The following is a 12626-nucleotide window of genomic DNA, read 5'->3' as shown; positions in this document are numbered from 1 at the left end:
TTCCTCGGCACGCTGGACGGCCCAGAGTTGTGCTGTCAGGTTCGAGCTGAGCAGTGCGGCCTTCCAACGCGAGCGGAGGCTGGCGGTGGAAGAGTGATATGAATCGGCACTGTTCGAATTGTTTATTAGGCCCTCACACTAAGGGTGGCAACCTCGCCACATGACGTGCATCTGTTTGTAGTGTATATGTCTGGATACATGGCGTGCATGGGTCTAGGGTTTCTGTATGAATCTGTTTGTAATTGTCTGAAGTGTACCGCTTGCGTTTTGTTTAGCCTTTCGTGAGGAGATGGGTATATGCGTGTTTGTAACTGGTAATGTGTGCTGATGTCGTGAAACCTGGTCATACGATCCTCCCATGCCCAGATGTCTGCAGTTCCCCGCTAATAGACATGCTAATAACTTCCTGCCTTTTGCAACGCTGCGTCTCGTCTTGGACAGCTCTTCTAGCGATTTTATCAGTTCTTACGCAATTTCACCATTCCTTTGGGTCAACTTTTTGGGCATACTTTGTTCTTATATGTGATTTTATTTTTATGCGAGATTAAACCACGTATGAAAGTTTCCAATGGCTTTATCAAGACATTTGGCCCACCAACGACACACTGTGACCGAACTCTCTTATCTCGCTTCGTGCTTCGTCGGCCGAGGTAAACGGTAAAGGAATCGCCCGGGTGCTGTACAGTATTGCCCCCCCCCCCCTCGTAGCCCCCTTTCCCTTCCCTTCATCCGAAAGACTCCCGCGCAATCGGCTCACACCAGCGGCGTCTTGCGAAGGATGTAAGCGTGTCCCGTTGCATGCACGTAACTCAAAAAGGGCAATTGGATTCACTACGCGGAGCCAGTTATCTCACTGCTAACTATCATCGACCTCTTCACGCCTTGCTAAACGCCGTTAGCGCTGTAATGTTGCACCATTAGTACTGTTCAGTGCAGCGAATAATGCTGTAGCGAACAAACCCAGTGAAGCGAGTTCAACTCTGCTTCTTCACACGACGTTGATCGAAGGTAATGCGGTACACCCACCAGACGTCCTAGTAGCATTACAAAGTTGGTTATATTTCTTCATTACGCCTCTTGCGGACGCTTAGCCGGGCAGACAAAACGAGCATAATAATACGACGCGGTGCTTCCGCACAATGGAAAAACAAAAGATAATTCTTTGTTTCTGAATACCATGGTTTACTCACGAGGGCATACTACGTTAGCGCGTTGCCCTCAACATGGTAATGTTCTCAACCTACTACGCTTCGATATGTTTCCATCGGTAAATAAAGAAACAAACGGCTATGTATACACCTTCGTGTAGAAGCGCTTATCTGCGACAGTATAGTAGTATATTAGTACAGCTAGTGGGAAGAGGGTCATGATGTGGAGAAGTATCAGCGGTAGTAGGAATAGAAAAGCTTTTTTCTGCTTAGAATCTTTGTTAAAATACTGAAAATATTAATGTAATGGCAGTGCATTGCGAAACTTCTCAGTTTGCTGCAACACCGCACAACCATGTTAAGGCTACGATGGCGCATCGACACAGACAAATTATGTCTTTTTTGCACATTCACACTAATTGCTGGAATGAAGGCCATTTCGAATAGTCATGTTGATTACTGATATACTGATCGGCATTTATTTTATTACCTAAATGGACTGTAAAAGCAAGGAAACATGCAGCACGCCGACGACGCTTTTGCACGTTACAAACAAGCGTCTGACAATTGGACGCTTCCCGGATCGATTCATTTTCTCCATTTCGGCACAATTAGACTGAAGTGTAGGCACTGAGACTCTGTAAAACTTTTGAATGATTACAGATCGATCGCTACGTACTCCAGCGTCAGCCGTCACGAAGGTGTAGTGCCGAAACGCTCGAAACTAAATCCGACATAAGCCGTGTGCCCTTATAGAACCATAGAGAGCCTACAGCATCTGTCTGCGTGGGGCTTAGAGAATCTTTAGGCCTGATTATAGTCTGAAAGTAAAAACCCTGCGATCATGTCTGCTTCGAATCATGTTTTAGTGCCCTCATTAGTGCACTAAAAGTCACTATGGTGCCCCAGGACGAATCCACAAGCGATGCACAAGTGATGACAAATCCTATACCTCCTTTTTGCTGTTCTTGTTTCTTTTATATTACTCTCATTGCTTCATCGAGCACTAATGAAACGCTCCTGAAGCAGCTCTCTTCGAACGGACTATCGGAAGAACTTCATACCAGTGCATTCACTATTGCAAGTGAGGAATTGAGCTTCATTCAACAAAGTTGTGCGTTGCAAGAAAGAGCGTAACTATACCGTTCCGGTGCTCCTTGACGAATTGCCAAGTCAATATCGTAGGCTTTCATGGCAGAGTACCCGTTAACGGTGCAATTACACATGGTACTTCTCTTTAGTTTCGCCCATAGTGACAATTATTTCATCTATGTTCCCTCAGCAGACATCAAAAACGTAGCTGCTTCCACAATAAAGATACGCTGAAGGTACCGGGATGGCGATGATTTTACCGCAAACCCTGCACAATTTAATGAGAAGTAGCCTAAAGACGTGGCATCCTTGGGTTTTACGCTCTAGTCTCGATCATTGGCGAGTAGTGGTGTTTCGACAGGCAGTTCAGACAAGTCGCCATGAGGTTCGAGCGAAGCTGGTCAGAGGTCACCGACAGGTCACTCATAAAGGTCACGCTCTGCTGGCGTTCTGTCATGACGAAGCCGTTGTCCGAGAAGAGACCCCCAATTTTGCCGGCCGAGAGCCAAACGAACAGCGCGATGCCGTCGGTCGTCAGTTTGATGTGGTGGACGTTGGACTTCTCTTCCGTCGTGTTCGTGGCATCTCTTTCAGACTGCTCTGGAGGTGAAGTGGTGTGAACGCCTTCAAGGGATTCCACAGTCAACGGAAGATCGTGAACAGTTGTTGACCGTGCGCTCTCTGGTACCATCTGTCCGGTTGAAGATACGCCCCGAAGGGTGTCACCAGTTGTCGGCATGGAGATCTTCTGAATCAATCTTCCAGACTCCTTCGCCAATGAAGATTCGCGTAGCACAGGCTCATCGGCTGTGATGTTAGTAACCTGCGCGAAGTGCATATGAGTCTTTTTTTTTTCTTTTTTCGAACACGTTGGTGAGTGCAGATCAACGCAATCGACAGGAGAGGACGTAGAGCACACATTCAACACCTCGCGTGCTCTCATTTGTCTCCTCCTGCCGGTTGCGCTGACTTGCACTCATAATCATGTTGTATCAATACGCCCAATCCTGCGGTCCTATAGTGAGGCAAGCAAGTCACAATACTTTATAGCAGTCGGTAACCATGCGCTTGAATACCCGCTTATATATATATATATATATATATATATATATATATATAATCATTCACAGTATCCTTGTTAATACTAGTGAAATGCCAGGACAGGTCCAAGGATGAGCTTCAGAGCCGTCGCTCACCACGTTGCGACGATGCGAGCCTGCTTATCTCGTAATCAGGGCGGTTTGCAAGCCATGTGCTGGCGTTTAAGTTCCAGAGACACTTAGCTCGCTGGAACGGCCGCATTTGCGAGAGATTCACGCTGCTCAGACATAACGAGGCAATTGTGGCATGCAGTTGTTTCCGCTCGCCTATGCACTTCAATTTAGGTGCAAGTTTAAGACCCGCAGATGGTCTATATTTCCGAAGCCCTCCAATACGGTGTCTCTCATAAGCATATTGTGGATTTGGGACCTTAAACCCCAGATATTGTGAGTTCGCGCTCATCATGTGTGTACATTTGCGCTCATTTCATGCGTCCTTCTTTGTGTTTTTGCAGCACGCTTTAAGTGTCGAGCTGTGACAGTTGTTAGTCAGAGCTTGTCCTGTGTGTGTTTTAGGGGCGAAGCTCTTTAAAGCAGCACCCGTTCGTCCCACGTAGTAGTGCGTAACATGTCCAACGCTTTGACCTGCAAGGTGGTGCCGATGGGAGATTTCTCTTGTGAGTTGTTGAACAATACAAAATTCGCAGCGTGCGCTTTAACTAAAAGCCGAATTCTCCTGTTTCTCATTCCACATTAGCAACCATTGGCATGTACATTGAGCACTATCTGACAAGAAAGGGTTGCTACGTTATCCTCGCTGGGCGTAACCTCCTTGGTTTTAGAAAGGTTTAGCGAGCGTTGGACCGCAGTGCCATGAAGACAGTGAACTAGTATATACCATTAACTCGAGGTGGTTAAACGTGGGAAGTAGACACGAAGCGCAAGCCGTAAGAAAGTGTGCGTGTGCCACCTCTCGTTTAGTCCTTGGAATGTCCGCTGGATGGCGGTGCTTCTATATGCGGAATATATGAGGAAAAGATGCGAGATGGTGGTACTTGGAGTGTTGAATAGATGGACGAACGGACACACAGACAGATGCATGTACGGACGCACGGATGGCTGCGTGGACGGATGGACGCATGGACGGACGCAGCGGCGGATGCATGGACGAACGAAGGGATGTACACATGGATGGACGTACGGACGCACGAATAGAAGCACGCACGGACGGGCGGATGGACGCACGAACGGTCACACAAACGGACACATGGATGGACGGAAGCAAGAACGAATGAACGGACGGATGCTTCGCCCCACTCTCCATCATTCACCCCCGCGGATATGCTGCCATTTTTTTTAATCTTTCTTGGGGACCTTCGACGTAAAAATTTTGGTCTGTCTGTCTGTCTGTCTGTCCGTCTGTCCGTCTGTCTGTCTGTCTGTCTGTCTGTCTGTCTGTCTGTCTGTCTGCCTGCCTGCCTGTCTGTCTGTACATTTGCCTGTTTGCCCACTTTTACCGGCATCGGGTACTTGAAACAGCCGACCCCATCTGCAGCGACCACCAATGTTGCTCAAGGTTGATCGTTCATGCTTGTAGAATTAACAATTAAAAAGCAATTATTGCGCATGTCTGGGGCACCACAACAACACGCATATATTCTGCATATGCATCTCTTACCAGAAAACGCATATTAAGTAATTTTAAGGACCGTATCGCGTATCTCGCTGCGCTTGCCATGCAACGCCTGCAAAAAACGGAAAACGTTTCCAACGCTTTGCTAAGACGAGATGGTTGTGACACCTACCCGTCACCTCGCGTTCTACACCTTATCACCTCAGAGACGGGCGCGCACGGCCACGTGCTTCGTTTTTCAAAAGAAACTGCCAGATGGCGCTCATGACTCATGTGTGACGTGACTTGATGCGCTCGTGAGCCTCCGCTGCCCACTCGAGGCACTCTAACGCAGTGCCTTCGGAATACCATTCACCGATTTTCTTGCGCAGAACACCAAATAAATGTTTTGTTCACTCTCTCCACACGCAAGACTGTCGTCTTTCGACGACATATGCAGAACACATGCAGATACGGAGCCCATTTTTTTTTTTTTCGTTCGTCCTTCCTGCTTGAGGAGTCTGGTGCAATTTTCGGGCTGTTTGGCGTTCATGGCAGCACATAAGTATTCTTTGCTGTCGCACTAACTACTTTGCCCTTTTGGCGAAACAATGCACAATAAACGCTTAACAAGCTTTGTGAAGACGCGTTTCACTTTCGCGTTTTACCGTGTCTAACGATAGAGGGATCAGCCTTTTTTTTTTTGTTCAGAGTATACCTCATGATAACGAGCTAGATACCACTGTATCATGGCGGACTCCGGTGGCGCTGGTTCAGGTACCATCATGGACGTTTTACGGCTGCGCGAATCAGGCCTAACTTTGGTACTCACTTGCAGCGTGACGAAGGCGATGTCCTTCGCGAAGCGAGGCACTTGCAGAAGCAGGAAGTTCGAGGACAGCGTCGTGTTGTCGGTCGCGTTCAGCAGGCGGAACGTGAAGAAACTGTTGTTGCGGTGGCGTGACGCCGAAGCCAGCAGCCTGGACACGTTGGCCACGTACGCAGCGTGGACGTAGCTGGACACCTGCACGAACAGGGCCAAAGCCGAATGCGATACACACAAAAACGTTTCGCTAGGGCATGAAAGCACTTGCGTAACTCACGCGGTCCTTAGCTGCAAGGGACGTCAAATTAATATCGCAATTCAGCGAAAATCACGCCCTTTAACCCACATGCTGGCAACACCTGCGGTTCGTAATTAAAGTGAGGAGACGCCGCGTGGGCATCAGTCACATATTGGGGTAGTAGTGCTGGTGTGAACTCGAAGGAAGACGAAAAAAGTAATCTATAAAGATGAAAAAGAGAACTTGCGCTCTTCTCTTATCATTCTTTTTTGTGAGTGTCGTAGATGTACACGTGATGCTCAAACCGTGACACGATAGCGTTAACAACACTGCAAGCACTGCTACAGTGTAGCAGTGCTCAATGTCGGGTGCCAGCAGGTTATTCTTAATGTGTTTTTTTTTTTTTAGTTTGTGAATTCACATGTTGCCCTAGGAACGTACAATAGAGGAAGTACTGGGCCGTACTTAATTTCCGTCTGTGCTTATAATAAAAATCGCCACTCGAGTAGTTATTGCGTTTGTGCTTGCTGATAATAGTTCGGTACAAGCCTTACTATCAAGAAATAAAAACTCGTGCACACCTTCAGTGTATTCGCTATCTGAGACCTGGGCCATTTTTTACTTAGCTATATTACGTTTAGTTTGAGAATCAATAATTCGTGGCATCTTTGCATATGGCTGCAACTGTTTCGCGTTAATTCCAAGACACGAGCATTCGGGCAATAATTTTGTTACGTTATTTTGTTTTTGTTAGGTTAAAAGAGGACAAAAAACAGCGTTCTCATTAAATACTGACGTAATTTCTCTTAGAGAACCTTGCTCAAGACGATCGGGCACGCTAGACAAATTTAGCGCAACGCTTGTTACCTATATTATTCATGGCTGAGTCCACTTTCTCTTAAAGCTCTACACTTTAGTTGTCTGTGGATATCATTAGGCAAACCCAGGCAGCGATTCTTAGAGAATTCGATTATTCAAAATGCGAGATTTTTTAATTGGAGCATGACTCGAAATTCTGCCAATTGTACAATGCCCACGGATTGAAACTTAAAATCCAGCTACGCAATGCGCGTATACCTTCACTGTAGAAACGTGTGGAGTTCGCCTTCAGGGTTGCTCTTAGTGACTCATTCACGCCAAATTAGTTACTTTATAACCCTGTCTGGATACGAATGTTTGAGGTTGGCGCCATGACTACTTTTTGGCTACATCAAACTTCTGTTTAGGTGCATTTAGTAAACCAATTTTCTTATTGTTTGCAGGTAAAAAAGAACAAGGCCGAAAGATCGGGCACTGTTTTTAACTTTCTGTCACGTAATCTAATGCCCCTAGGGCGATAGCCAAAGGTCTAGTGTCATGGTAAATCAAATAGTCATTTTCAAGCAGAAAACTGCTTAAAAGCTTAGTGGTCCAACTGACTTAATTGTTGGCGAGAATGCTACAAAATGCCCCTCTCTCTGGGAAGACCTATCATGAATGAATATATGGAGACGCACTAAATAACACGATGCTAACAATATATAGTTTCTCTGGCACCGGGTCAAAATAGGCTATATAGAGCTAAATGCAAGAAAAGTCAAGGTTATTTACGTTCCGAAACCATAACATTCAGCCTACCACTTGAAGAACAGCGTTGCATTTTATGACTTGTGATTTGCTATGAATATTTTATGCTCACATATCATCATCATCATCATCATCATCATCATCATCATTTTTGTGTAATTCGTTTACGCTGTGGCTGACGACAACGAAGAATTATACCTGAAGCTTTTGTAATGGGTTGGAGCGTTCTACGACCCACTCGTTACACAATTCGCGTTGTGTGACGCCTGGTTGTTCGTTTGCTGTTCTAAAACGCTTTTTTATTCATATTAACACGATTGCTTTTCCGACATCAAGCGTGTCTAAGGCAGGCTTGCAACCGATATGACTCAGTATGGCTCAGCACCAGCATGGCTCAGTGGTAGACTACTGGGCTGACACACAGCAAACCGGAGTTTGAATTCCATTGTGTGCTTAGTGGAATTTCGCTACTTCGTTTTTTTTTTATTTTGTGCGATAGTGGTTACGGACACCGGTGGCGGCGGACAACTACGGCGCACGCAACTGTTGTCGGGGTCCCATAACAGCTTTCGCAGTAAAATAAATCCTCATTTGCAACTCACCTGTGGCTTCAAGAGCCAGGTGGGGAGCAATATGATGTCATCTATGTTTTTGCGTACTCAAAGTCATTATTTGTAAAAATTCGAGTGATAATACCATTTCTCTCTAATTCACTACATATCTGATGACAAATTTGGCTACTTTGGCTACTTATAGCTCGAATTCCGGCTCGTTTTCAAATCTAGCCAACGGCAAATCTGTTCTCGCCATACTGGGATAGCTAGATTAATTCGACCACGTACGTGAAAGCCAACTTTACGTCTCGTAGCCCGGTTTGCAGCGAGATGACGCGTTTATCACGAACTTTACAAGGCCGCATAAATTCAAAACTATAAAGGGCTAGCTTCCTCTCGTTGTTTAATTTCGCAATAAGAATCAAGCCCATGAGATCATCAACCTAGTATGAAAATAATTAGGTAATGCCACAAAAACGACAGTGTTCTTTCCTACAAAATTTTTAAGCAGATAAACTGCTGAAAATTTAGGTATAGGGGGCGAGTTTTCATAGATAAACTTGTTTCTCTGAGAACTGTTGTTGTTGTTGTTGTTGTTGTTGTTGTTGTTGTTGTTGTTGTTGTTGTTCTTGTTGTTGTTGATGATGATGATGATGATGATGATGATGATGATGATGATGATGATGATGAACCTAAAAGAGCCCTTCAAAACTTTTTATAGCACGACCAGAAAACACCGCCAATCGGTAGTTGAAGCTGTAAGGAACACGCTAGTCAAGTATTACGCTGCAGGACTCTGCTTAAAGTTTACAATTAAGTCTTAAAGTCAGCTTTAAGGCAACCTCTCTACGCTCGACAAGTCATGGCATAAAATCAAAAGTCATGTCATAAACCATGTACACAGCCACTGGCTGATTGAGCATCGTGAGCTACATAGTTATCGTGGAGGTCACGAGATTGCGCCACGCACCCACGCGCGGGTGCGCGATAACAGTGAAAGTAAGCCGCGCGTTCGATGAAAGAAAATAAATGGAAGGATAACTGACGAATGGAGAGATAACTTGCTCTCAACTCATCCCTCTTCCTCTCTCCTCCTATAGCTAGCTTTCGGATCGTTAGCTGGTACAAAAGAAGAAAGAAAGGCCTTGAAGCGTGCGACCAATTTCCGTAACACCGATCGAACTCGACTGATTTTCAACATTTTTTTTTTTTTGCGCCAACTGGTCCGTGGGACAATAAGCTCCATAATGAAGCAATTCACTGACTGATTGTAAAAGTGTTGCGGTACCTCTTTAAGAAGAAAGTTATCAGTGAAGCGTGTGTGATATTCGTATCCGAGATAAAATAACTTGCGCGGCAATCGCACTTGGTAGCGAAGCAGCTTACGTTCGCAGTGCACAAACTCGACGACGCAAAGTTTACCATCGTGTAGGAACGTCCCCTACAGACCTCCTTTTGCCTTCACTCCGGCTCTCTCTCTCTCTCTTTCTCGGCCATTTGGAACATAATACATGACGATCTGTTCGACTACCATGGAAGTGCAGTGTGTTGTCTGTTGCGGAATTACTAACACCATCTCAATACTGCTGCCACGACGGCCGGCGTTCCCATGATTATATGATGACTATGGCCAACATAACGGCATATCAAAAATAGAACGATGTTGTGTGTGCGTGTATGTGCGCGTGCATGTGTGTGTTTGTGCCGCACCTATTGTTACCCACGAAGAATTTGTTGAGAATGTATAGAAACAATAAAGGGTAGATAAAAGGATGCGCATGGCTGGCTTGCGAAATTTGGTTTAGAGCAAAGTGGTGTGGTAGCACGCTGTAGTGGGTCTGAAAGCGCACGAGCTCACAATGAGCACACGTTACTTAATACTTGACTTTCAAAAAGCTTTCGATAAAGTACCTCACCAATTACTCCTCCTGAAAATTAGTGCCTTAAACATTGACCCGAACATTCTTAAATGGATTGAATGCTTTCTGACTAATCGCACTCAGTTTGTAACAACTAATGGCTATAACTCACCTCTTTCTAAAGTAACATCCGGCGTACCCCAAGGTTCCGTATTAGGCCTTTTACTTTTTCTTATATATATTAATGATCTCCCAGACAGCATTAACTCCGCTATAAGGTTATTTGCAGATGATTGTGTAATTTGCCGCGAAATAAACAATGAAAATGATAATCAATTTCAACAGTCAGACCTTGACACCGTCTCAACCTGGTGCAATAAATGGCTTATGACTCTCAACTCTAACAAATCTAAATGCATGTCAATAACCCGGCGATCTATTTCTCCCCCCTGTACCTACAGAATTAACGCCGTTCCCCTCCAGCAAGTCTCTTCATATAAGTACCTCGGCGTTTACATTACCAACAATCTATCTTGGCACACGCATGTTACCTACATCTGTAATAACGCTAACCGAACGCTAGGATACTTACGCCGCAACTTTTCTCGCGCTCCGCTGTCCCTCAAAATTCTATTATACCGATCACTAATTCGCCCAAAGCTTGAGTACGCGTCCGGTATATGGGATCCCGTGCAGCAAAATTTAATTAACGCGTTAAAATCTGTTCAGAACCGCTCAGTTCGGTTCACTTGTTCTAATTATTCCCGTACTGCTAGCATATCAGAAATGAAATCTAACTTTGACCTACCCAATTTAACTGTCCGGAGGAAACTGGCGCGACTGCATTTTTTTCATAAGATATTTTTTCACAATCCATCAATGAAGCGAGACCTCATTTCACAACCGTCATACCACTCATCGCGCATTGATCACCAGCATAAGGTTGCCATTCCGTTTTGCCGCACCAAATTCTTTTCAGCAGCCTTCTTACCGAAAACAGCCGCCGATTGGAACCACCTTCCCTCTTCCGTTGTAACAATAACAGACCCTTTGTTATTCAAGACTGCAATTTCTCAGCAATGCTTGTAACTATACGCAGTTTCCATTATCTATCTTTGTCTTGTATGTGCTTGAATTCTTATACATTTTAGTTGACTTATGTTGCCTTCCTGATTTGCGCATTGACACTTGTTTCTTTATTTTGTCTTTTTTTTCTTGTGTGTTATAAATGTTGTACCCACCCCCTCTGTAATGCCCTACGGGCCCTGAGGGTATTCTAATAAATAAATAAATAAATAAATATGAAATGGTGGCTAACTTAAAAAAAAACACAAACTCGTGCAGGAGCTACAACAAATTTCATTATCGAGAAATAGGCTGCAGCGCATGGTTTTTGAGAGCGACAGTAAAAAGCCATTAATTTTCTTTACGCCAACTATCACCAGAAGAAAAAAAAAATAATGACCACGCGTATATTTCTCCTACCACCTGCCTTCACATCCACCACCGTCTCTGCAGTTTCACGTTATTACGTTAACCCAGACGCGCCGGAGCCTCAAAACGTGCGTAGTAAAAAAAAAAGACCTCCACGCCAGGCATGTTAAGCAATTTTCATATCTTCGCGGTTTTTGAAACTAAGCATAAATAATTACTTTTTTAAGGTTTTACTTGGCTAGCTAGCGGGCTTTTAAATTTTGTTTTCTTGTATAAATATTATGTCATTTCCTTGTTTTTCTAGTTTGATATTCCTATTTCACGACATTTTCGGCAGATAGGAAACGTTCTGGCACAGAGAGCTCTTCAAGTTTTTCTCAGCCAGAACAATCCCCAACATTTTTTTTGCTCATCAGGTACAGACAGCTCGCTTTTTTCTTTGAGTATTCACCACTTTGTTTGGTCTGAAGACATAACCGCATTCTATATCCTGAATTCTGAATATTTTCTGCGTGAGTTCTAGTTGCACTATTTACATTTTTAGGTAACACCTCACTGGCCATCTAGGGGATTGTGCGAAAAAAAAAACTACGACCAGAATATAGAAGAGTATAGCCAGTGTAAACTGAACCAGAAAAGCTCTGGTTTGTTAAATAATGTCCAGCGGGCCCCGCCGCGATGGTCTAATGGCTAAGGTGCTCGGCTGCTGAACCGCAGGTCGCGAAATCAAATCACAGCTGCGGCGGCTGTGTTTTCAATGGAGGTGAAAATGCTGTAGGCCCGTGTGCCCTGATTTGGGTGCACGTCAAAGAAGCCCAGATGGCCTAAATTTCCGAAGCCCTCTACTACGGCGTTTCTCATTATCATATGGTGGTTTTGGGACGTTAAATCCTACATATCAATCAATCATCATTAGGTAATCGAAAATATAAGTGTGCTTCGGAGCTTCAAATAAGGTGTAACAACGGATATAGGTCGCAGAGTCTACCCGACCGACCAAGATAGATGGAACGATCAATCAATCAATCATTAGGTAGATAGATCTATCCATATATCACACCTCATACAAGAGCTGTGATGTAGCGAGAAATGATGCACCATACATTTGTTTCAAATTAGACTCAATCAATAATAAAAACACGTATACAACGACGCAGCTATCTCTTTCTGATTTTCTGTGTGTACCTCATGTGAGAAAGATATGCATGTTCTTACAGTTCCCGGCAGTCACCAGACGTGGTGTGACACCAACAAACT

At 44.5% G+C, this 12626-nt stretch overlaps 1 protein-coding gene across 1 annotated transcript in view; it reads right to left on the bottom strand.

Annotated features, from left to right (window-relative positions):
* Positions 1 to 1613: 1613 nt before the first annotated feature.
* The window catches only part of LOC119172805 (beta-mannosidase-like), a 54939-nt gene continuing 43926 nt past the window's right edge, over positions 1614 to 12626 (bottom strand). The window contains exons 15-16 of the mRNA XM_075893135.1: positions 5725 to 5916; positions 1614 to 3063 (exon numbers count right to left, since the gene is read on the bottom strand). Coding sequence (XP_075749250.1) covers positions 2557 to 3063; positions 5725 to 5916 — 699 coding nt within the window. The 3' untranslated portion in view covers positions 1614 to 2556. The remainder of the gene's footprint in view (positions 3064 to 5724; positions 5917 to 12626) is intronic.

Source organism: Rhipicephalus microplus, chromosome 4 (assembly GCF_043290135.1).
Source record: "Rhipicephalus microplus isolate Deutch F79 chromosome 4, USDA_Rmic, whole genome shotgun sequence".
Lineage (NCBI taxonomy): Eukaryota > Metazoa > Arthropoda > Arachnida > Ixodida > Ixodidae > Rhipicephalus > Rhipicephalus microplus.
The sequence above is the reverse complement of the archived record's forward strand: the minus strand, read 5'-3'. Positions and strand labels throughout refer to the sequence as shown.